General features: G+C 38.6%; 1 protein-coding gene across 4 annotated transcripts in view; it reads right to left on the bottom strand.

Annotated features, from left to right (window-relative positions):
• Window positions 1–26,981, bottom strand: part of LOC134207908 (plexin-A2) — a 200,251-nt gene that overhangs the window by 79,735 nt on the left and 93,535 nt on the right. For all 4 annotated transcript variants that reach the window (XM_062683960.1, XM_062683959.1, XM_062683961.1 and 1 more), the window contains one exon: window positions 16,954–17,156. In XM_062683960.1, the coding sequence (XP_062539944.1) occupies window positions 16,954–17,145 (192 nt within the window). In that variant the 5' untranslated portion in view covers window positions 17,146–17,156. The remainder of the gene's footprint in view (window positions 1–16,953; window positions 17,157–26,981) is intronic.

The following is a 26,981-nucleotide window of genomic DNA, read 5'->3' as shown; positions in this document are numbered from 1 at the left end:
AAGATGTGGCGATTGAAATCTTTTGCCTTTAACTAAAATGTTGTAAACTCAATGGACTTCAGTATGACAATTTTGTTATTTTTCTTGCTATTTAATAGTTATCCGGGAAGGCAGGAGGCTTAGATTATAAAGCTCAGTAATCCACGAACAATAACTAACAACTATAGTTAGTTAGTATAAAAAATCTACACAAAAACTGCGGTCTTCGAACGGTTGGAAAAAATCAGTGATAAGAATGTTATATCTAATATGATAGTGATTAAGTGAAAAATCGATTTCACTGCCTGACCTTGCCTAATCTAAAGGAATGCGATTGGTTCGCATCGTAACACCAACCAATTGTTACCACTGAAATTGGGCAACATTTACAAGCAGAGGTTTACTAGAAGATAATGTTTGTCACTTATGTCATTCACACAAATTTTCCGTGGAGTTCTGATCCATTTTGAACAGTCTCAAATTAACACCCCTGCTTTACACATGCAAAACGAAATTACAAACATGAATGCAGAGTCAAAAAAATAACAATATCTCGCTTAACTTTTCGAAAGGCCCTAGAAGAAAAATGACAATTCTCCCATACTTCGTCAGATGTCACATTTACTTCCGTAATTGAAACAAATTCAACTAAACCGCTCTTCTTAAGAGCAGTATACTGGGCTTAACCTGAAAAAAAAATATTATTAGATATTGAAGTATCATACTTAGCAACGGTACTGATTACCTTTGATTGAACTGAACTTGAGTTGCGTGCTCTTGCCTACGCAATGCGGTCGGGTCTGAGCTTGACGACCGACTGGCAAATAGCTTACACAACCTCACTTGATCAGTACCGTTGCTGATGAAGAATGTGTATAGCCGCCAGACATTCTAAATACTCACGCTCCTCTAATGTGGACGTGTACAATACACATGTGGAAGTATTGGCTTGAGAAATGGATTGCGAGTGATTTGACTATGCGTCCAATTTGGGAATCTCGAGCTCGTTCAGTAGCCGCTAGGTTGCGAAGGCCGACGGAGGTCCTTCGTAGCTTAGTTAGTTAAAGCACCAGTCTAGCGTACTGTAGGGTCATGGGTTCGAGTCCCATCGAAGGGAAAGTGGTTACCTCCAATACATTTTCCAAATCAATATCTTCCACATAACGTACATATTCACATATGAGTTTTCATAACAAGAATAAGAAATTTTTCATAAAAAAATAGGAATTTGCTAATACAGGCCGGACTCGACATCTAGTAATGATAGTGCCTTTCTCGCTTTCCTAAGGGACTGTTTACAAATTACGTAACGCTTTAGGGGAGGGAGGAAGTCAGACCAAGCGTTGCGGTCTGTACAAAAAAATAAACCTTCCATAAAAACATTGTTGTACGATAAAGGCAAAAGGGTTCCAAAAGGAGAGTGGGGTATCAAATTTATCAAATTCAGCGTTATGAATTTTGTGAAAGAACCCTAAGGGAAGGGGTCGTTCAACAATGATGTCACAGGTTTTAGGGGGGAGGGGTCAAAGATTTTGTGACACTACATATACTAGGTATACAAAAAAGCGCGACAGAGGGGGGAGGGGGGTCCTGAAATCTAAAAAAATAGTGGACGTCATATTTGAATCGCAACGAACGGAAATCAAGAACATTCATAAAAATGACCAATTTATGAATTTCAATTTTTTAAGCATTCGTATGTACATTCTGAGTGCAGCATTGACATTGTAACTAATGCTACCAAAAGGTCCTCCGGAATATCCGGAATGGGTTCATTCACAAATTTACGTAACGCTAAATTTGACGATTTTGAACCTGCGTCCCCCCTCGTAACGCTTTTTGTATGGAAGGTTTAATTGATTTGTATGAATCGTAACGCACGGTCTTACCGGCTGCCTCTCTTTCCAGCGTTTCGTAATTTGTGAACAGTTTCAATATTTATATGGAAAAAATGGTTATTTCGCCAACGGTGGTCCATGTATAGAATCAAACACTGGAACTGGTGCACGCATAGTAACAACAAAAAATCCTTGTGTTTAGGGAACATCCATTAATTACGTAACGCTTAGGGGTTCCCTGAAGTGTGACAATCCATACAATTTTTTTACATACAAAAAGTGTGACATAGGGGGGAGGGAGATTTAAAATGTCCATTTTTTTGCGTTACGTAATTAATGGATCTTCCCTTAATTATGAAATGAATATTTTCATTTTCTAAAGAATCACTCGGTGGCCAAGGTGATCAATGCCCAATGTCATGCTCAGAATGTTGGACAATAACCCAGTGAAAATGGTTCCTAATAGAGATCCGCAGGGGACAAGAAGGCGAGGTGCGCAAAAAGCAAGATGGTTCGATTTGAGGTCCGTCCGAGGACTACTAAGTTGGCGACGTGCAAATACTGACCGAGCTGAATGTAGACGAATTTTATGTACTGCAGAGGCCTTAGTTTGAATAAATCAAATGAAATAAACTCCGTTGTTAGAATGTCAAATGGTGCTATGCAATGAAAATCATTATTTTTGTTTTATTTCACGGATGTACCGGAATTTTCGGATGGCCACAGCATGTAAGCCACAACATTAAGTGCATATTCATAATACAAAACCAAATGCATCAGAAAAATCTTGGTGCTTAACGATAAAATTGAGAAGTTTTCATATTTTGGGATCCTCCAGATTTCCCGGAGGACCACACGGTGGTTAGAGGTGAGCGCCGTCACCACCGACAGTTAGCAATCCCGTTGAAACTCCAGAGGATTTCTCGTGAAAAGGCTATTTTTCTTGAAAATTCCTTACATTTTTTCGTTCAAAAATCATAAAAACTAAGAACTTTTAATGAAAATTCTGAATAATATCCTTCGAAATCTCGAAAACACTACCGTTGAAATTCTGAATAAATTTCCTTAAAAATTCTAATAGATCTAATTCTTGAAGATCTTTTTTGTAGAATTTAAAAGAAAGAAAGACAGGATCACCATCTTTGACCAGAGCTCGCACAGACTGAATACTTAAGGTCACTCCTGACAGAATCCAAGTTTCAAAGTGCTCGCGTTTTCGGGGGTACACCACTCGATACGGAGGCGGCGGACAACTGTAAATTTAGTTGATTCAGCTTTGCTGCGTCGCAGCATACGTGAAAAAAAAAATGACAGTTGTGCGTTGCTTCCGTATCGAGTGGTGTACCCCCGAAAACGCGAGCACTTTGAAACTTGGATTCTGTCAGGAGTGACCTTAACACTTGACATTAGACAACGGGCAGGACATTCACACAGCACCTAGTGAACAAGTGGAGCGTTTTCCGCTTCACGAAATGTTTTCTCCTTACTAGGGCGGGAATCAAACTTACACTCCATGGCTTGCAAATACGCTTAGACGACTGCGCCACTAACAATGCAAATTCCAGAAATTTCCCGGGTGAATTATAAAGAATTTCCTTTGGGAATCTCGAAGAATTACCTGCGTAAATTTTCAAGGATTTCCTGTTGATATCCACAGAATTTCACGTTGAAATCAAATGTTTTGACGGGGAAGGGTCGTTTGTTATTTGGCCGAATATGTCATTAATCCGAAACTCGACTGGCATAAAATCATTTGGCCGAAATAGGCATATGGCCGATAATGTCGTTCGGCCGAACAGGTCATTTGACTGAAAAGTCATCTAATCGAATAGGTCATTTAGCCAAAAGGCCTAGATGGTCGTTTGGTAGAAAAGGGCCATTTGGCCGAAATGAACATATGGTGTTGTTTGCCCGAGCTACCGGAAAAAAAACATTCGACCGAAAATGCTGCTTGGCCGGACGAGGTGGCATAAGGTCGAAAACGGTTTGCGACGTACGGGTGAAAATCATACGGCCAAACTGATAATTTGGCCGAAAAAGACGTTTGCTCCGACAGCTCATTTGTTCAAAAATGGCGTTTGGCTGAACGGATCGACGTTTTTCGCCGTATAAGCCGAAAAACATTTTCGGCCAAATTGCCCTTCGTGCTAAACTACCGTTTCGGTCAAATGGAATTTTCGATGACAAGACCTATTCGACCAAACGACCTGTTAGGGCATATGGCTTCTTCGGCCAAATAACTAGTTTGGTCGTACCGCCAAACCATTTTCCACATAATAACCGTATCAGACAAATGGAATTCGAGCAGATAGCTTTCGGCTTAACGTTTTATTCGTCCATGTGGCATTCGGTCAAATGACTTTCAACCAAACGACCCTTCGTCTTTTGAAAATTTTCTCGTAGAATTTCCGAAGAATTACTAATAGACAACATAAGGAATTTCACGTAGAAATCCAAAGAAATTCCGTAAAAAAATCCAGTTGAAATTCCGTTGGAAACAGTTTTTGTGAATCTTTAAAAAAAATCACAAGGAAATTCTGTTAAATTCGAGGCATGCATGCCCGGTAGCATGGGCAAACTCGTAAACAATTTCCAGTGAAAATTTCAAAGAAGTTCCCTTGAAAACTCTAAAGCTCTAAAGCAATTCCTGTTGAAAATCCGAAAACTTGGAAGAATCTCCTGGGACAGCTCATTAGATTTTTCCGGGGAAATTAAAAGGATTCTCCCGTTAATGTCTTAAAATATCCTGAAAAAAAACTTTACGTTACGAACGTAATAAAAAAAATCGCCAAGCCATCGCCGACCAAAATTATGACAAACGTTGCCGCCGACAATTTTCGGATCGGCGCTGACCTCTAATGGTAGTCAGAATCCATGAACGGGCCAACAGGATATTTTATTAGATGTTATATATCCAAAATGAAGATAATTTGAGCAAAAGTTAAATTTTCAGCAACAACAAAAAAATGGCTCGATTATCCAAAGGGTTCGATTATCCGTAATGAAATTTTTTTCAACACTCCGGATAATCGAGTCCGGCCTGTAAAGAAATCAGGGTATGTGTAACAAATAATTATAATGTTTTCACAAATAGTGGAAAATTTCCATAAACAATTAGGAATTTTCTACAATACAAAAATCCGTTCCATAAAAAAAAAATCATAAACTAAAGTTTTGGTACAAAATTACATAAACATAAACAAACATTACATAAAAATACAAAAAAGCAATAAAATTGATTAAATTTTCTATGAAAAATAAACGATTGTAAAGGTGCGATCATCTACGGAAAAAAATGCTCAGATCCATTGCTGTTTTCATATTTCTTCATGGAAATTTTCATATTTTTTTATTGCTCTTTTCATTTTTTTAGAATCATATTCAAGTTTCTGAGAAAATACATATTTGAATTTTTGGAAAAAATTGCGATGAATTTTCTGGAGAAAGTTGTCTCAGGAATTAAAAGTGTAGGAAGGAATTTCTAAGAAAAAAGGTTCCTGGAAAATCACTAAAGAAATTTAAGGAGAAATTCCTGAGAGAATCAAATTAATGATTGTTACTTCGTGATTGACACAAATTAGTAAAATTGCACAATAAATCAACTTAAAGACTATCTTGGATAAGTTAATCATTCTCACTGTTCAAGTTTCAGTCACTCAACAAAAGGTCGGGGTTCAACCAAACCGCACTGAGTGACTTTTTTACTGACTTCTGATATTTTGTTTGTGAAAGGAAAAGGGAAATCATTTCATGTCAATTTATACTTACATTTATTGTAGGATATCCTCAGTTATAAGATTGAGTGATATTCGATACGGTTTGTGATCAATTGAGTCTGCTAATCGCTTGGGCAGAAAAACTTCCTTTCCTCAACAACCCCCTTTTGAAAACGGAAATAAAAATCTTTTTGGCTGTAACTTTTTTGTCTTTCGAAATTTTTTTTTCGCATGATCGGAATCCGGTCGTTCCACCGGAGCCTGTTATAGGGTCACTTTACGGAAATAGGAGAATACCATCATGCGACCCATCAAAACCCATGATTTCAAAAGATATAGCATTGTATGGTAGTTTTGTACTTCCTGGCTCGTATTTCAACTGATTGGAAATGGAAAACGGATGTATCGAGTACCGGTACAAGGGTAAATTTTGAGAAAATAAGCTAATCTCATCATGCGGCATGTAAATTTTCATGATTTCAGAAGTTTTGGCATGGAAGTCTTCCATGATAGTTTCGTATTTCCTGGATCGTATTTGAAGTGATTAGAACCGGAAGACGGGTAGTTTTTCACTTCATGGAGAATATTTGAATCTATTGAAATTTTACTACTGGTCGAATGGAGAAAATACAAAGGTATGATATAATGCGATAACTTTCGAAAACACGATGTTTGGTATGACACATGATTTTCTTCTCCATTTTCAATAGCTCCACATTCTAGCTGGATCTTGGCTCGCTTTTCAACTTAGTATTCTATAACCATTACTGCAGTTATTCATTGAAAATTTGTCTATACCCATCAGTTATGGGCTTCATGGCTAAACCGTTTACCGATTCCAATCGGTTCAAATACGTTCTAGGAAGTACAAAACTACCATGGAATGCCATAACTTTTGAAATCATGAAGTGTGATGGGTCGCATGTTGGTATTCGCCTATTTCCGTAAAGTGACCCCGTAACAGGTTCCGGTGAAACGTCCGGATTCCGGAATACAGACCATATTTCGGATCGATCAAATACCTGATCTAATTTGGTATCGTTTAAAGATCGTTTTTCATCAAAATATCTAAAATTATCATTTCCGAAGTATGCGTTCTGGCATATGGCCAAAAACTAACACCCATTTTAAATCCAGAATAACTTCGGTATCAAGTGGCCATTCCTAAAATCTTATAGAGCTCCTGAAACTTGAATGAATTTCGCTTCTTTTGATGAAAGTTGCGAAAAGAAATGTCGAAAGACAAAAAAGTTACAGCCAAAAAGATTTTTATTTTCGTTTTCAAAGGGGGGGGGGGGTTGGTAACGGAAGGGCTAATATTGATACCGACCAGGTTCTTACAGTCATGTTAATTTAAATTAATCAAATTCATTTCCGAATTTAAGAAGAAAATTCACTTGAATTGCCGACTGAAATATGAATTAATTTTCTATGGAAGCTCGAATGAATTTCCGTTGAAAACTTGATTGAATGTCCGATGGAAATATGAATGAATTTCCGATGAAAGATTGAGGAAAATTCTCATGGAATTTCCGAAAAATTTTTGAGGGAACTTGAATGGATTTTCTTATGACAATTTGCATATTTTTTTTAATGGAAATTGGGGAAATTGGTTCGAATGAATATCCGACCGAAATTCGAATGAATTTTCGATAAAAATTAGATCGAATAAACGATGTGAATTGGAAAGGTTTTCCGAAGGAAATTCTAATGAATTACTGACATAACATTGAATGAATTTTCGAAGGAAATTCGGCTGAATTTCTGATGGATATTTGAAAGGATTTCCGAAGGAAATCAGAATAGATTTTTGAAGAAAGTTAGAATAAATTTCCGAAATAAATCAGAATTATTTTTTAGGATATTGGAAAATAATTACCGATGGAAAATGAAAATAATTTCCTTTGGAAATTGAAATGAACTTTCGATGTAAATTGAAATAAATTTCCTGTGGAAATAAAAAATTCAAAAAATGGGAAATTGAATGAATTACTAAAACAAATCAAAAGGATGACCGGAAATGGAAAAGGAAAATCTAATGAATTTTCGATGCAAACTCGAATTAATATCTGATGGAATTTCGAATGATTTTCGATGCAAACTCGAATGAATTAGCGATGGAATTTTGAATGAACTTTCAATGGAAAAGATTTGATTAAAAACGAATGATTTATCGCAAGGGAAACAAGAAGAATTATTTGATGAAAATTCAATTGAATTGTCGATGGAATATTGAATGAAGCTAGAATGAATTTCCGATGTAAATTGGAATGAATTTTCGAAAAAAAAATTTTGTTGGAATTGCAAATGAGCTCCCAATGAAAATTGGAATGATTTTCCGATAAAAATTCCAATGGAAACTATAATATAAATTTAGAATGAATTTTTGATGAAAATACAAATAAGTTTCGTTATAAATTTGAATGGAAATGGAACGAAAAAAAAACGATAGAAATTGGATGAGTTTCCAATGCAAAGTGTAATGAATTTGCGATTAATATTCGAATGATATTTCTGTTCGAAACTCAGGTGTATTTACTTTGGAAATTCGGAAAAATCACCTTTGAGAATTCGACTGAATTTCCGATGGAAATTCGAATAATTTTCTACGATGAATTCAAAATTGTTTGTTAATATGATCTATTCTCATGGTCTATCCGGGACCAGGAATCATTGAATGTCGGAACGTTTATGCTCCGACCAAACACTCAATCAATCGTAGCGCAACCCGCCGCCGAGCTATGGAGGAAAGTAAACGCTCTCAGTGGCAAACGTAGTTTTTCCCCCATCCAGCTTGAGGTTGAAGATCACACTATCTCGGACCCTCAAGGGAGTATTTTGCTTCACTTGTCGCGGTAAGTGGGTACCCAGCCGAATTACACATGTTCATCACCACCAGATCCTGTTCCCTCGAGAACTTCCAAGTCCCACCGGACTTGTCGAATTCCGCTTCAACCAACCTTTCTCTAACACCGAGCTTCCATTTCCTCGCCAGGAGTAACGGAAATTCCTCTGGACCAGTTGGAATAGGGTACACGACGACCAAAAACCTTCCTCTTCCAGCTAAAGCCTTTTTCCTGGATTTGGTCAACCACGCCTGGTCGGGCCAAATCTTTCCAGACGTATGGCGGCTCAGCCACGTCATCGCAATACCGAAGGATAGCGTCACCTCCCGGGATGCCACAAAATTCCGCCCTATCTCGCTAACCTCCTGCGTCTCTGAGGTTGACACACCTGGATGCCCTCGTATCTGAGCGCAATACATCGCAAAAGCCGGACTATGTCCAAGGGCTTGACGATCCCTCCCCAGGCCATCTGCGAGTTGTGGGGCTGGCCTAGGATGTGGTGGGGTTTGACAGTGGGCCCTGTTAAGCCTCTATAAAAAGCTGCATGTATGCGCAAGTAGGCCCCACCAAAGCGACCCTGTGCAGCTCAAAGCGCACATGCCCAAGTACTGGTGTCAGGTGGGACACAAAACAGACATGACATGACGGCCCTCCAACGAGACAGAAGGTTTGCACAGGCCTAATAAGCCGCATGTAAAACCAATAATTACGAGCAATTTAAGAGATAATACGATTCGATATAATCGGCAAAGACCTAGGCGAAGAATAAAGGATCACGATTGGAAGCTTGGAATATGGAACTGCAAGTCGCAAGGATTCACAGGTTGCGACAGGATGATCTACGATGAATTAAATCCCCGCAACTTCGACGACGTGGCGCTGTAGGAGATTTGCTGGACAGGATAGAAAGTGTGGAGAAGCGGACATCGAGCGGCTACCTTCTACCAAAGCTGTGGCACCACCAACGAGGTGGGAACCGGCTTCATAGTGCTGTACAAGATGCGCCAATGTGTGATTGGGTGACAGCCAATCAACGCATGGATGTGCAAGCTGATGATAAAAGGCCGTTTCTTCAGCTATAGCATCATAAACGTGCACTGCCCACACGAAATGAGACCCGTCGACGAGAAAGAAGCGTTCTACGCACAGTTGGAGCAGACAAACAATGGATGCCCACTGCGGGACGTCAAAATCGTCATCGGTGACATGAACGCTCAGGTAGGAAGGGAGAAAATGTATAGACCGGTCATAGGACCGGATAGTCTGCATACCGTATCGAACGACATCGGCCAACAATGCATGAACTTTGCTGCCTCCCGCGGAATGGTAGTCCGAAACACTGTCTTCCCCCGCAAGAATATTCACAAGGCAACATGGAAATCACCTAATCAAATAACGGAAAACCAACTCGACCACGTTCTAATCGACGGTAAATTCTTCTCCGACATCACGAACGTATGCACTTACCGCAGTGCGAATATTGAATAAGACCACTACCTCGTTGCAGTATGTCTGCGCTCAAAACTCTCGACGGTGTACAACACGCATCGAAGTCGTCCGTCGCGGCTAAACATCAGAGAAACGACTGGTATGGCGGCGAATGTGAGCAGTTAGTGGAGGAGAAGAATGCAGCATGGGCGAAATTGCTGCAACACCCCACCAGGGTGAGCGAGGCACGATACAAACGGGCGCGGAACAGACAAAAATCGATTTTTCGGAGCAAAAAGCGCCAGCAGAAAGATCGAGATCATGAAGAGACGGAGCAAATGTACCGCGCTAATAACGCACGAAAGTTCTATGAGAAGTTAAGCCGTTCATGTAAGGGTCACGTGCCACAGCCCGATATATGAAAGGACATAAACGGGAACCTTCTTACAAACGAGCGTGAGGTGATCCAAAGGTGGCGGCAGCACTACGAAGAGCACCTGAATGGCGATGTGGCAGATAACGGTGGCGGTATGGTAACGAACCTGGAAGCACGCGCACAGGACATGTGATTTCCGGCTCCGAATCTCCACGAAATCCAGGAGGAGATTGGCCGGCTGAAAAACAACAAAGCCCCTGGAGTTGACCAACTACCAGGAGAACTGCTTAAACACGGTGGTGAGGCACTGGCTAGAGCGCTGCACTGGGTAATTACCAAGGTTTGGGAGGATGAGGTTCTGCCGCGAAAGTGGATGAAAAGTGTCATGTGTCCCATCTACAAAAAAGGCGATAAGCTGGATTGTAGCAACTACCGCCCAATCACATTGCTGAACGCCGCCTACATGGTACTCTCCCAAATTTTAGGCCGCCGACTAACACCAATTGCAAGAGAGTTCGTGGGGCAGTACCAGGCGGGTTTTATGGGCGAATGCTGCACCACGGACCAGGTGTTCGCCATTCGCCAGGTACTGCAGAAATGCCGCATATACAACGTGCCAACACATCATCTATTCATCGACTTCAAAGTCGCATATGATACAATCAATCGAGACCAGCTATGGCAGTTAATGCACGAACACGGATTCCCGGGTAAACTGACACGGTTGATCAAAGCGACGATGGATCGGGTGATGTGCGTAGTTCGAGCTTCAGGGGCATTCTCGAGTCCCTTCGAAACCCGCAGAGGGTTACGGTAAGGTGATGGTCTTTCGTGTCTGCTATTCAACATCGCTTTGAAAGGGGTAATACGAAGAGCAGGGATTGACACGAGTGGTACAATTTTCAATAAGTCCGTCCAGCTATTCGGCTTCGCCGACGACACAGATATAATGGCACGTAACTTTCAGAAGATGGAGGAAGCCTACACCAGACTGAAGAGGGAAGCTAAGCGGATCGGACTAGTCATCAACACGTCGAAGACGAAGTACATGATAGGAAGAGGTTCAAAAGAAGACAATGTGAGCCACCCACCGCGAGTTTGCATCGGTGGTGACGAAATCGAGGTGGCCGAAAATAATACCAGCAGAGAAATTCGGAGACACATAGTGGCTGGAAATCGTACGTACTTTGGACTCCTCAAGGCGCACCGATCGAATAGAGTTCGCCGCCGTACCAAACTGACAATCTACAAAACGCTCATTAGACCGGTAGTGCTCTACGGACACGAGACCTGGACGATGCTCGACGCGCACTTAGAGATTTCGAAAGGAAAGTGCTGCGTACCATCTATGGTGGGGTGCAGATGGCGGACGGTACGTGGAGGAGGCGAATGAACCACGAGTTGCATCAGCTGTTGGGAGAACCATCCATCGTTCACACCGCGAAAATCGGACGACTGCGGTGGGCCGGGCACGTAGCCAGAATATCGGACAGTAACCAGGTGAAAATGGTTCTCGACAACGATCCGACGGGCAGAAGAAGGTGGATCAATCAGGTGGAAGATTACTTGCGGACCCTCCGTAGGCTGCGTGGGTGGCGACGTGTAGCCATGGACCGAGCCATATGGAGAAGACTCATATAAATAATATGCTGAAGATATTTAAATCCGTTTCATAGAAAGGACATGTATTAAAGTAGAAGAAATAATTGCTTATACTAAAAGTCACATCACGTTTTCACAAATTTCTCGTGGAGGTCGTGAAGCCAGATTTGCTTTCATTCTCTCCGCTGGTCTCTATATAAGCACCGTCTCTGGCAAGGTCTCTGGCATTCGCTCTTTCGCATTATCCCGAGCGCTCCCGGCTCAAATATCAGGATAATTGTTAGCATATGCAAAAGTAATAATTAAAATTATTGCGTAATATATTTATTTGACTTTCGGGGTAATGGCTTTTCTGGGTAGTGGGGCATTCGGGGTAGTGGAATATTCGGGGTAGTGACATTCGGGGCAGTGACATTCGGGGCAGTGACATTCGGGTTGGTGTCATAGAACCGACAACAGATATGTTTTTACCACCACTTATTGTTGTTAGGACATGGCCGACGCGATTTATAATTTTAAATATTATACATCATTTAAAATTTTATGATAAAACTGGCTAATTGGTTACATTATACATTATCAATGAAGTGCTTATAAAATAATTTGGGATTTTTTTACAATTTCTTATCAACCGACTACATTAGCAAAGTGTATTAACTCGCAAATGGCAGCTAACATCGTCTTGCTATCCAATGAACTGGTTCCATTCTATATTCCGGCATGTTCTGTGCAATCCATTTCAGAAAATACATCAATATTTGATAGCACCGTAACCTTCCATGAATGTTACAAACATTTCGGCGCACCAGTGAAAATTTAAATCTGTTGCTGCTGAACGAATGCGGCTCTCAAAAATGTGTGCTAAAGCCACTGTTGGTACAATAATTCTCAAAATTCAATCATCGAGACACACGGGGGCACATCATTCGATACGGAGGCGGCGCACAACTGTCATTTTTGTTGACTTAGCTTTGCGGCGTCGCAGCACGCGTGAAAAAATAAAAATGACAGTTGTACGCTGCTTTCGTATCGAGTGGTGTGCCCCTGAAAACGCGAGCACTTTGAAACTTGGATTCTGTAAGGAGTGACCTTAAGGACATTCCACAACCTCTGTAGTTCATGTTGTAAGAATACAATTTCAATCACGTTTTTTCAGTTTTTGGCAACATAAAAATCCGATCGTGTTGCCAAAATCGGGAAGGGACTATTCCACATCGGAGTTTTCAGAACATAAAAACAAAAATAAAAAGATTCTCTCCTATTTTTTATATTATTTTTTCTTCGTAATATGTATGTTTTCATGAACGATTTTTGTTATATAATTCGACAGTGCATGCAATCTTAAAATTTGGGGAGACTTGATCCCCATTGAATGACGTTTACTCTTTTTCGAATCAATCTGATCAATGAAATATACAAAAACTAGACACCGGGGAAGAATTGATCATTTTTTACTTCGCTAGTTATTTTTTTGTGTGGGCGATTAATGAGGAATCAAGTGTGTCCATCTTGATTTAACAACTTAAAACCTGAATGTAAGTGTAAATTTATACTTTGGCCAATGTTATGAGAAGTTATTCAACATTTGCGTGGCCACTTAAAAGATCTCTTGGAGAGTGTCCAAAACCTCAGACCATCCTGTAAAATTAGTACCGTTGTCAATCCACAAAATAAGACACTACATAATGATCATTTGTCTCAAGGATCTATAAGGGAAGTGGTTCGGTTGTGGCCACCTCCACGTATCTTTTGACAGAAAGCAGTTACTGTTACAGTTACTGCAGTTACATTCTGACATCTGTCATTTATTTGCTATCGAAACACGATGTTTTGTGTAGAATACCAAAATAGATAGACACCTTTACTTTGAACTATGAACAAATCAATTTTTTTTACATGAAAATCAACACAGAAGTTTTGTTTGACCTTTTTCAAAGTGTCATAAAGTGATGTTATTGAATAGAAAAAGTGCGTATGCATACGGTAAATTTAGTCTATTTTGTGCTTCAACAACGATTGCCATCAAAATTCCAGCTCGAAATTTTTGTTTGTCACTTTATTGAAACGCTGCTAAATTCGGTAATGTGCACCTTCTTTTTATTCACAAATCACTGAGGTTATCAACAAACGAATCAACAAACTTATTTTAATGCCGTTTTTATGCATTTTCTTCGAATTATTTAGTCATAGTTCATTGGAATAATAAGTTTTATAATTTTTTTGTTTTTTTTTGCGGTCGTCGGGGGTGACAATGGGTCAAATGGGGGTGAGAATGGGTCACTGTTTGAACCGGTTAGAATTGATAGATTGAATGCATCTGAGGGCAAGAAGACTAAAATATAAGACACCTTTTTGAACGATTTTGCTCTACGACCTCCAGGCTGCTGGAATTGTATATGCACTTCTTGGAACTAAGCGCTGGCCGATTTACACGCAACAAGTTGCATTCGACGGGGAATTCAGTCTTATTGTTGCCATTGAAAATTTGTCCTTTTAGACATTCCCTTCTGAAGTTGCTGACAAATTATCGTTTATTTTCATAGGGACCCCTCATTGAAAAGAAAAACGCGAAATTAAAAAAAAACATTTTTTTGCCTGCGATGTATATAAATGAATGCCATATATTGCGGAATTTGCAATATTGTCAATAAAATGTTTCAAATCAATTAAATCAAACTAATTTCTTCCCTAGTAGTAAAGTTTTACGTCTAGCTTTCAACTGGTATAAAAATGTAGACATGATACTAACTTGCACCAAAGTTATGGACAAAACTCAAAAGGGTGCCCACAACCCTACTAAAAAATATACTAGAACAAAAATACTTTCGTTAAATTAAACAGGATGGGGGCGGGGTCAAGTCTCATAAAGATCAAATCTCCTCACCTTCCCCTATTCAATACTGAAATTTAATTGATTTATCACGATTTCCCATGGTTTAGTTATCAATAGACCTTTTATCTAGGATATTGGAGTGAAACCAATTAAACACTTTTTGCCATTCTCGTACGTCAAAGTTGTACCGGAAGGTTACAATTTCACTCTAAAAGCCAAATTCGCTCGGAGACCCATAGTGTTATACACTGGAGTCGGTTTTACGCGGGGGATACGCTCCTCATTGTAGATAAATTAGAATGTGTACACAACATAGCTTCATGGCTATCCAAAAAAAATCCTTGGGTAAGGCTTTTAGATCTACACGCGTAAGCAAAGGTCTGTCGACCTGTTTCAAATATATTGCATGCTCCTTGTGGTACATGGAATAAATTCCGAGATGCGCGTGAAAATAGTCACGTAAATAACGACCCGAGTCAGGGACGTTGTACAGGTCGGACAGGAGAGCGACATCGGTCCTCGACTCCGAGATCGACTACCTCAGCAGCTGCTGGACAGATTCAACTGTGTTGCTTGCATGACTTCTTCTTGTTTTCCTCTCCGATGGGAGACGGAGGTCCACCCATAACGAGATTACATGCTTGCTTTTTGCTGGCGCAGATGGACACTTTGGTGACTTATCGCATTTCTGCGCCCTGTGCCCTTCCACAATTACGAAACAGATTGCTACGGTCTGGGCCCTTAAAGTAACACCCTTTACCCATTTCTAATGACCTTTTATAACCTTGTGTGAAAAAAATCAGAGGGGATCAATCAAGCTCAAAGTTCGAGTGAATTGAAATGGATTTTCGATGAACATTTTGAGGAATTTTATATAGACTTCCGAATCAATTTCCGATGATAATTAGTATGATTTTCCATTGGATGTTTGAAAGATTTTTCGTATGAAAACCAAAAATTGCAAACAATGAGCATTGCATAAAAATTTTCAAACTCTAAAACATCAATGGATGAAAAAACTCTAAAAAATCAAAATGTGAAATCGAAAGCTATTTATATTTAAATTGCAAATGCATCCGGGTTTGGAAATTGTAAATTAATTCGATTTGGCATCAAAACTTTATTCAAAATCCCATCGGAATTAAAAATTTCGTAGAATCCCTGTAGTTCTTTCAATTTGTTGAGAATTTAAGGACCTCCTGCTATCCATAATGAATTTTCATGCGACGACAGATATTCTCGAGTGGGATTCATCGAATAAGGCAATAAACTGTGTCAGGAAAATGTCCTTTCATCGCAAACGATGCACCTTTTGTCGGCTTTGATACGCTGGTCACCGACTTTTACCGTGAATATTATGCGGTTTAATAGGCAAGCAGGTGGCAACATGTTTGCGGGTGAGGCCAAGGCACAACTGAACATCAACATAGCTACTCCACAAAAAGTTTGCTTTATTGTATTCCGAAATGTAATTGAACAAAATGAACGACATTTCTCGTCTAATGCCAAACACTTTTTCACTTGTTTGATGCAGCATAATTGCCTTTGTGGGCTCAGACGTGGCATGACTTCATCTGTTTTCTAAAAATAGAAGTTTCCCTCCTGCTACGGAGTGGAATTAATTTGATTAGGAAAGTTTACAACAGGGCACATAATAAAAGCAACTGACCCCCTACGCAACGCCACAATAAATGCGCTCCACACCGTAAAATAGCATTAAGGACAAACGTGTCGTAATTCCGAAATGGTCGACACTACCGTCCGTTTCACCTGAAAATGGGGGGGCGACAGTAAAACCTTGAGAACCACTGCTGTCGTGTGAACCATCAGAACCATATCAACACGACATCGAACTCGGAAAGCGAATGAAATACGACAAAGTTTCGCCCGCCGCTGCTTTTATGCACTACTCTCTGTTGTGGTTGAACTCTCGTCAGAAAGCTCCACCGCCGCCCGCCGCCGGAGGGGACCGGAATGGCGAATTCCATATACGGGGCGGCCCTGCGGCGGTGATGGCGTATGTATGTTGACTGTCATTTTACGAGCTCTCGGGGGATTTACTGTACGTACATATTACGTTACGGAACGGGGGAGCGGCCCCACCATATTCCTTTAACTCACTTTCCCGCTTTGATGGCTGTTTGATGGCGCCCGGGAAGGGCAAACTAGGATAAATGGGAATTTTTCTTCTTTTGGGCGGTGGCGTGCGGCGAAAAAAAGTGAAAATTTCGAATGCTTTCCGGACGGGCGAGGGGGAATGATTATGATCTTTAGTGAAGGTGAAATGTTACATTTTTTTTTCGTTTCGTTTGGAAAATTCGAAGGGGCTACTTACCATGCCAGTGGTCCTGTCCACCGCCAGATGATTCAGGGTAGAATTAAAAACTATTTGACTAACTAGTCGACTGCTAAGGTTTTCTGTGCCATTTGCTCCCTTCAGCGGGAAGTTGCTGTTCGCCAGTGGCTGCGCGCACAGAATTTTAATGAGGATGATAAGGATGATACCGCACCACTGGATTCGCTCCATTGCTATGAATTCTGGAAGTAAAAAGTGTTAGATGGGGAGAAAATCAGACACAGTGTTTTTTCTGTTATATTGCACATTGGAGTGGATGTAGAGATGGGTGCAGCTGGTGCTTTTTGAATTGAATGTTACCAACAGAGGAGATACGATGTTTCGTTTCGGTATCAACATTTTTTTTGGGAAAGATATTCATCAATGTTTTTCATTCGATCAGGTTTTCAAGTTCTATTCTACGGTTTTTCCTTCATTTCATGAAATTCATTATAAAATTCATTGAATATTATTCGAAAAGCAATCAGTTTTTGTTCCAACAACAACAATTAAATTTCATCTTCATTTTGGGTAAATTACATCTTTGTTGATGTTGGACTGCAGTTTCAGCCCTATTCCATTAACAGCGCAAGGAAATTGCATGCCAAGTTCATATTAAATATAATTTCATTTACATCATTTTCAGTTTTAGATTTGATCCATCCCGAGATGTAGCACTCTCCCATTCTTCTTTGAATGATGATCATCACAATTTATTTCAAACTGATTATCATTCAAAAGTCATTTGATTGCCGTCTCAAATTCAAATTCGCAATTTAATCACCTTTAATAACCATTTCAGTTGCGTTTCAATTTTATTCCAATTACGTCCGTGAATTGTTTCTGTTTTTTTTTCTGGTTAGTGATATGAGATGAATTTATAAATTTGTTGCAGTGAGATAGAGATGGGAACAGTTCCCTTTTTTCCCAGAGGAAATCGCAGAAAATTTCTTCTCAAATTTGCGATGAAATTCTTCCAAAATTTGGAATGAATTTCTTACGAAATTCGGAGAGAATATCTGCCGAGATTCGAAGAGAATCTCTTCAGAGAGAATTTCCTTCGAAGATCGGTGAGACCTTCTTCCGAAAGTTGGAGTAAATTTTCTTTCCCATTTCGGTAAAATTCGGTAAGAACTCCTTCCGAAATTCAGATAAGAATCCTTTTTAAATTAGGAGAGAAACATTTCCGGAATCCGGAGAGAATTTCTTCCGAAATTCGGACTGAATTTCTTCCGAAATTCGGAAAGAATTTCTTCCGAAATTTGGAGACAATTTCTTCTCAAATATTGGGACAATTTTCTCAAAATCATAAAGAATTTATTTTGAAATCCAAAGATTTTTTTTTCAAATCCCAAATTATTGTTTTTCAATCTCCAAAGAAAATTTCCTTCGACATTCTAGAAAAATTTTCTAGCTTTCTTTCGAAAACCTAAGAGTTTTTTCGCCAAAATTGAAAACTTCGCTAATTCGTTCAGAGTTTCTTCCGAAATCCAGGGTGAATTTCTTCCGAAATTCGGAATTATTTTTTCCTGCATTCGGAGAGAACCCGGTAAAAATTTCTTCCAAAATTCGAAGCAAATTCCTTTTCTAATTCGGGGAGAATTTCTTCCAAAACGCGAGGAAAGTTTCTACCAAAATTTGGGAAAAATCCTCATCTAATTCGGAAAGAATTCCTTACGAAATTCGAAGAGGATTTCTTCCTTAATTCAGAAAGATTTTCTTCCGAATTTTGGAAAGGATTGCTTCCAAAGTTTGGAAAGTTTTTTCATGAAATTCGGAAAGAATTTTATACAAAGAAAGACATTTTTACAAATCTAGAAGAGAATTCCTTCCGAATCTTTTTCCGATATTCGCAGAGAATTTCTTCCGAAATCAGGAAAGATTTTTTTCAAATTTCGGAGAATATTACTTCTGAAATCCGGCGAGAGTATAATAAAAAATCTAAAAAAATCTACCAAATTTTTTTCTTAATTCTTGGCAAATTTCCTCGGAAAAAAATCCTTCTCCAAATTCGGGAAAAATTTCTTTTTAAAATTTGAAGAAATTTTCTTCCGAATTTCGGAGCTAAGTTGTTCCCAAATTTGATGAGGTTTGTTTTCTGAAGTTCTGTTACGATTTCTTCCGATATTCGAAGAGAATGTCATCCGAAATTCGGGGAGATTTTTCCCGCAATTCGAAAGAAATTTCTTTCAAAAATCGGAGAAAATTTCTTTTAGAATTCTTCCGCAATTTGGAGAGATTTTTTTTCCAAAATTAAAAAAAAAATAAAGAAAAAATAATTCCGAATTTCGGAAAGAATTGCTTCTGAGATTCGGGAAAATATCTTCTGAAATCCGGAGAGAATTTCTTTCTAAATTCGGAAGAAATTTGTTGAGAATTCCTTTCAAAATTAGAATCAAAATTTCTTCCAAAATTCGAAGTGATTTTTTTCTAAATTTGGGAAGAATTTCTTCTGGGAATTCGTAGAAAAAATTCTTCCGAAATTTGAAGAAAATTGCATCCAAAACACGGGGAGAATTATTTCCGAAATTCAGAAAAAAAATTCTTCCGAAACCCAAAGAATATTTCTGCTAGAATAAAAAAAAAAACAAATTCCGGAGCAAATTTCATCCGAAGCTCTGGAATAATTTCTTAGGTAGAGTTTCTTCGCAACTGCGATAAGAATTTTCACTTAAAACCCAAAAAAAAACTTACTTCGGAAAATCTAAAAGATGTTTTCCAAACTTTGGGAACATTTTTTTTCAAAATTCGGAGAAAACTTCTCAAATTTGATGAGATTTCCTTCCGAAATCCAGAATAAATTTCTTCCGAAATTCGGAGAGAGCCCGTTAAGAGTTTCTTCCAATATATGAGGCAAATTCCTTTTCTAATTCTGGAAGAATTTCTTCCGAAACTCCTCTTTAAATTCGGAAAGAATTTTTTACGAAATTTGGAGTGGATTTCTTGGAAAGATTTTCCCGCATTTCGTGAAGAATTTCTAACAAAGCCAGAAAAGAATTTGTTCCGAATGTTTTTTCCGGAATTCGTAGAGAATTGTTTTTTCGAAACCCGGAAAGAATGTCTTTCGAATTTCGAAGAATATTTGTTTCAAAATCCTGCGAGCGCATTTCTTTTAAAATTAGAGCGAATTTCAAATATTTCAATATCTTCCAAAATTCGGAGAGCTTATTCCGCATTTCGAAGCAAATTTCTTTCGAAAATGGACGAATTTCTTCCAAAATTCGAAGAAAAATTCTTCTTGAATTCGGGGAGAGTTTCTTCCTAAACTCTAAATTAATTTCTTATGATTTTTTTGAGAATCTCTTTCGAATTTAGGAGAGTTTTTTTTCCGAAATTCGGAAAAAGTTTTTTCCGAAATTTGGAGAAAATTGCTTTCCAAACACGGGGAGAAATATTTCCGAAAATCAGAAAAAAAATATTCTTGAATTCAGACAGAATTCAGAATTTATTCCAATATTTGGTGAGAATTCTTTCGAAATTAACTCTTGGAGTATTTCCTCAAAATTTCTTTTAAAATTCGGAGAGAGTTTATTCCGAAATTCGGAGCGAATTTGTTTCCAAATTTGGTGAGCATCCGGAGTAAAAATATCCCTTCGAATTCAAAGAGAATGTCTTCCAAAATTTCTTCTAAATTGGTTGAGAATTCTTTTCTAATTTAGGAGAAAAAATCCTTTTAAATAAGGAAAGGAATTCTTCCGCAATACGGAATTTTTTTTCCATAATCCGGAGTTAATTTCTTTCTAAATTTTGAGAGTTTTTAGTCTCAAAATTCAGATAGGTTCTTCCGAAATTTGGAAAAATTTGCTTTCCGAACAGGGAGAACTTTTTTTTTCGAAAATCAAAAAGAAATTCTTCCTGAATTCGGAGAGAATTCATTCCTATATTTGGTGAAAATCCTTTCGAAGTTCAGCAGGAATCTCTTACGAAATTCGATTTCTTTTCTAAAATTTGGAGAGAATTTCTTCCAAAACCCAGAAAGCATTTCGTTCGATTTTTTTTTAATCTCGCAGAGAATTTCTTTGAAATCCGGAGCGATTTTTTTTTCAAATTTCGGAGAATATTTCTCTAAATTACTTTCTTTACTCTTCTAGAATTTTCTCGAAAACCGTCCTTCTCAGTTTTTTTTTTGAAATTCGGAGCGAATTTATTCCCAAATTTTATGAGATTTTTTCCTGAAGTTCTGAAATTTGGTGTAAATGTCCTTCTAAATTCAAAGAGAATGTGTCCAAAATTCGAGGAGTTTTTTTTTGCGCATTTCGAAGGTAATTTCATCCGGACATCAGAGAAAATATCTTTTCAACTTCTGGGCGAATTTTGGAGAAAATTGCTTCCCAAACACGGGGAGAATTATTTCCGAAAGTCAAAAAGAATTTCTTCCTGATTCCGGAGAGAATTTATTCCAATACTTGGTAATTTTTTTTCTGAAATTAAGAAGGAATCTCTTCGGAAAGAATTTCTATCAAAATTTGGAGAGAATTTCTTTAAAGTCCAGACAGAAAATTTTTTTTAGACAGTCGGAAAGAATTTCTTCCGAAATCCGGAGAGAATTTCTTCTGAACTTTTGAGAGAATTTCTTCCGATCTTCAGAGCGAATTTTTCCCGAAATTCGGAAAGAATTTTTCCCGAAATTCGGAGGAAATTTTTTACAAAACCCGAAGAGAATTTCTTTCGCATTTTTTTCCGAATTTATTTCGATATTTTGTTTCGAATTTCGCAGAGATTTTATTTCGCAATTCGAAGGGAAATGCTGCCCAAATATCATTTTAAATTTGGAAAGAGTTTCTTCCAAAGTTCGGAAAGAATTTTTTCCGAAATACGGAGAGAATTTTTCTCCGAAATTCTGATTGAATTTGCAATTTTGTTTTCAAACTTTTTTCTCGGAATTTTAGAAGATTTCTATCCAAAATTCACAGAGAAAGAAATCCGTTCAAAATTTCTTTCGATATTCGGAGGGATTTTTCCGAATTTCGGAGAGATTCTTTCCATCAAATTCGAAAGAAACTTCTTGTCTAATTGCGAAAGAATTTTGAGAGAATTTCTTCCAAAGTCCGTATTGAATCTCTTCCTAAATTCGAGAGAAATTTCTTCCGAAGTTCGGAGAAAATTTCTATTGAAATCCGGAAGCCATTACTTCCTAATTTCGGGAAGAATTGCATCCGAAAATCGAAGAAAATTCTATCTTGAATTCGGGGAGAATTTCTTCTAAATTTGTTGAGAAAGATAATTTCCTTTCGAAGTAAAGAGATAAATCCTTGTTAAATAAGAAAAGAAATTCTTCCGGATTTCTGACAAAAAACATTTCAAAATCCGAATTGAATTTCTTCGTTATTTTGGAGGAAGAGTTTTTTTCCGGAATTTGAGCGAAATGGTTTTCTAAACGCAGAGAAAATTATTTCTGAAAATCAAAAAGAATTTCTTTCCAAATTCCGAGAAAATTTATTCCAATATTTGTGAGAATATTTTCCGAAATTCTGGAGGATTTTTTTCCGAAATGCGGAGAAAAAATCTCAGTTTGGAAAGATTTTTTCCCGAGATTCGGAAAGAATTTCTATCGAAATTTTGAGAGAATTATTTTTTCAAAACCCAGACTTTCGATTTTTTTCGATTTTCGCAGAGAATTTCTTTCGCAATTCGAAGGAACTATCTTTTTTTACTCTTGGAGAATTCCTTCCGTTATTCGGAAAAATGTTTCTGAAATATTCTTTGAAATTCGGAAAGAATTTCTTCCAAAGATTGGAAAGAATTTCTTTCCAAACACGGAGAGAAAATTTTTCCGAAATTCTGAGTGAATTTCATCCAAAGTTCGGAGCGAATTTATTCCCAAAATCGGTGAGATTTTTTCTCGGAGTTTGGGAAGATTTCTATTAAAAATTCACAGAGAAAGAAATCCGTAGAAAATTTCATCCGACATTCGGAGAGATTTTTCCAAAACTGGGAGATATTCTTTTCACCAATTTCGAAAGAAACTTCTTGTCTAATTGTGAGAGAATTGTGGGAGAATTTCTTCCAAAATCCATATTGATTCTCTTCCTGAATTCGAGGGGAATTTCATCCGAAATTCGAGAGGAATTTCATCCAAAATTCGGAGAAAATTCCTTCTGAAATCCGGAGAGAATTTCTTCCTAAACACTTTCCGAAAATCAGAAAGAATTTCTTCCCAAATTTCGAGAAATTTTATCCCAATATTTTGTGAGAATGTCTTCCAAAACCCAGACAAATTTTCTTTCGTATTTTTTTTCTGAATTTGCCAGAGAATTTCTTTCGGAATTTGAAGGAAACTTCTCATTTAATTCTTTCTCATAGAATTCTTTCCGTTATTCGAAAAAATGCTTCTCAAATATCTTTTGAAATTAGGAAAGAGTTTCTTCCAAAGTTCGGAAAGAATTCGATCCGAAATTCAGAGCGAAGTTGTTCCCAAATTCGATGAGATTTTTTCTCGGAATTTGGGAAGATTTCTATCCAAAATTCGCAGAGAAAGAAATCGATAGGAAATTTATTTCGATATTCGGAGAGATATTTCCGAAACTTGGTGCGATTATTTTCATCAAGGTCGGAAGAGACTTCTTCTATAATAATGCTAGGAGAAGTTCTTTCAAAATCCGTGTTGAATCTTTTCCTAAATTCGAAAGGATTTTTTTCCGAAATTCTGAGTAAATTTCATCCGAAATTCGAAGCGAATTTGATCCCAAATTCGGTGAGATTTTCTCTAGAAATTTGAGAACAGTTCTGTCCTAAATTCTGTAGAAAACTGTAGAACACATCTTTTGATATTCGGAGATATTTTTCCGAAACTCGGAGAGATTCTTTTCACCAAATTCGAAAGAAACTTCTTCTCTAATAATCTGTATTGAATTTCTTCCTTAATTCGAGAGGAATTTCTTCCGAAACTCGGAGAAAATTTCTTCTCAAATTCGAGGAGAAATTCTTTCGAAATACGGATAGAAAATGTTTGTGAGATTTTTTTTCGAAACTTGAGAACATTTCTATCCAAAATTCACAGAGAAAGAAATTCGTAGAAATTTTTTTTCGATATTCGGAGAAATTGTTTACGAAATACGGAGAGGTGCTGTTCACCAAATTCGAAAGAAACTTCTTCTTCCAAAATCCGTATTGAATCTATTCCTAAATACGAGAGGAATTTCTTCCAAAATTCGGAGAAAACTTCTTCTTCTTAAATTCGAGGAAAATTCTTTCGAAATACGGAAAGAATTTTTTATCGGAAATTTTTAGTGAATATCATCAGAAATTCGGAGCGAATTTATTCCCAAATTCAGTGAGATTTTTTCTCGGAATTTGAGGAGATTTCTACCCAAAATTCGCTGAGAAAGAAATCCGTAGAAAATTCCTTTCGATATTTGGAGAGATTTTTCCGAAATTCAGAGAGATTCTTTTGATCAATTTTGAAGAATTCTGAATTCTTGGCGACATGTAGCCATGGACCGAGCCGAATGGAGAAGACTCTCATATACCGCACAGGTCACTTCGGTCTTAGTGTGAATAAAAAACAATAAAATAAATAAATTTGGAGAAAGTTTCTCCTTAAATTCGAGGCGAAATTCTTTCGAAATACGGAGAGAATTTTTTTCCTAAATTCTGAGTGAATTTCATCCGAAATTCGGAGCGAATTTGTTCCCTTATTTGGTGAGATTTTTTCTCGGAACTTGAGAACATTTTTATCCAAAATTTGCAGAGAAAGAAATCCGTAGAAAATTCCATTTTTTTTTTCGAATATGTGCAAGTCGTCAATGCCGTACAAGGAAACCAAGATTCTTGTGGATAAGGTGATACAGCGGCAGTCTTTGATCGCCCACCTGTTGTGGTAGAAGCACGACCTGGCATGCGAAAGGATTTCTGCTTAACCATATCTTCTACCTCGCATTGGTCAGTAGATCGACCTTTGGCATGTTTCAATGACGATCTCTCACGTTGGTTGACGTTCGACGTTGACGTTCCATGTGCTGAACTCAGCGTTTACGAGCACCATCGCTGCCGGCTGCATTCCAAAGTCCGCTGAAGTCAAGTTTGCAGCCAAGGTCGTTGCATAGATCAGAATGCCTTTTGGGCCAGGTCCTGCGGTTCAATAATTACGTCCTGGGTAAAGTCGTTGATGATTCTGGAAAGGAGTTGCAGATTACACTTAACATCTATGTCCGACTCCATTTCGATACCACTAGCGAAGCGATGATCGGGCTCTCTACACGCAGTGTGAAAAGTGCAATTACCACAGGAGTTTTCGACGGAGCCACAGTTCCTTGGCCTCAACAATCATCCAGTCATGGGGCGCAATCGAGGATAGAAAGATGAGGCCTCGAACCGTGTGTTGTGGCGTCAAATTGTTGACTCAGCATTACCTATATTTTTACGTAAGGAAGATAAATGAAATCACATCATGTAATATTGCTAGGATTGCCCTCGCCGACCTTCAGTTCTAGTTCAGGGAGGATGGGAAAGCTCAACGATCCGGTAGACGAAGATGGATTGCACTGCTAAACACCGTACCACAACATCTTCAAAGAGTCGAACATGACTCGCTTTTGGTACGCCGTTCATATTCCAGGTATATACGGGTAAATGAACATACGGTCTTGGTTGGTCCAGTCGTCCAAGACACGTCCAAGAGAATCTGCTATTCATCTTGCAGTGCTTCCATATTCTCTGCATCGCTGTGGTCGTCAACGTGGTGAAAATCTATCGGCAGCTGCTCCACTCTCCAAACGATCGTAAATTTCTGCGGATTCTTTTTCGGAAGATCCCCAGCGATCCTTCTTCTACTCATGAGCTACAAACTGTAACCTACGGCACTGCGTCTGCTCATTTTACATTGAAGACTCTACCTATAGCAGTGAGCACTCGATAATGGTAAGCTGTTTCTAGCTGCAGTAAATTTAGTCATTTACGATGTCTACGTGCAGTTACATGGTCAAAATTCCATCACCAGACAGTGCAGTAACAGTCGTGCAGTCAACGCGTTTTTTGAAAAGAAATATGGCGCCTTGTAGATTTCACCTTCTGCCAGTTTCTATCAAGCCACAGAAAGGTGAACCGAGTATCGCAAATCTATCACTCGACCGAATTTGGCCACTGGGAATGCGTAGCCGATAAAAAAACCGTAACCACATGGACAACATGCTGCAGTGGAAGAAAGGCTGGTGGAATGGCCTACTTTGATTGTCATTTGATTCAGATCTCTGACCGAAGATCCGCCGACGAAGAAGCAACGGCTACTGAAGGCAGAACGCAATGTGTCACGTTGCATCGAGCGTCTAACAGCACGAGCTGCTCGACGATCTGTTCTCACTGAAGTTTTGGATTCTCGATGGCACTTGCTTTCGTATAGTAAGCCCACAATAGTCCAACACAACAGATCTTCCGACATTTCGAGTCTCATCTACTAGCCCCATTTCCTTCTGTGGAGTTGTTTACTATGAACCATTCCTGCTGCCATTAACAATCCGCAATCGTTTGTTCGCTGTTTTGCTGGCAGCGCACCGTCGTGTGGTTGCTCGAAGAGGAAGAATCTTCAAACAATACTTGGACAACGCGACAACATTCGAGCGTGGATCACACGCAAACACAACCGCATCTATCGGATGCTGGAGATGGACAACATCGATCAGGACCGGATTTTGATCAGTTGAAGTGTACGCCACGTACACCGAATGTCGGCCCGGTCATTGGGAGACTGCCGGCAAGTCAGTGAAGGCTACGAACAAATGTTGACTGTCCTGGCTCCGGTGGTAATGTGCCTGTGCCCACTATCTCCGATGACGAGCGAGCCGTCCGATTTGGAATTCCTGAAGAATTGCCTTTGTCAATTTGAACAAATTTTCTTTAAACAAAATTTAAAAATTTAACAACAATCGATACAAAATCCCGGTACAAATTTAAAAGATTTTCTTGATGGAATTCAAACGGATTTCTCGTGAAAACTTTAATGAATTTAGTTCCAATCTCCATATTATTTTTTTCATGAGGATCAGTAGAATTCATGGATAACAGAAATTAGAAAAACGAACAAGTAATGAAAT

Source organism: Armigeres subalbatus, chromosome 1 (assembly GCF_024139115.2).
Source record: "Armigeres subalbatus isolate Guangzhou_Male chromosome 1, GZ_Asu_2, whole genome shotgun sequence".
In the NCBI taxonomy this organism is placed as follows: domain Eukaryota; kingdom Metazoa; phylum Arthropoda; class Insecta; order Diptera; family Culicidae; genus Armigeres; species Armigeres subalbatus.
The sequence above is the reverse complement of the archived record's forward strand: the minus strand, read 5'-3'. Positions and strand labels throughout refer to the sequence as shown.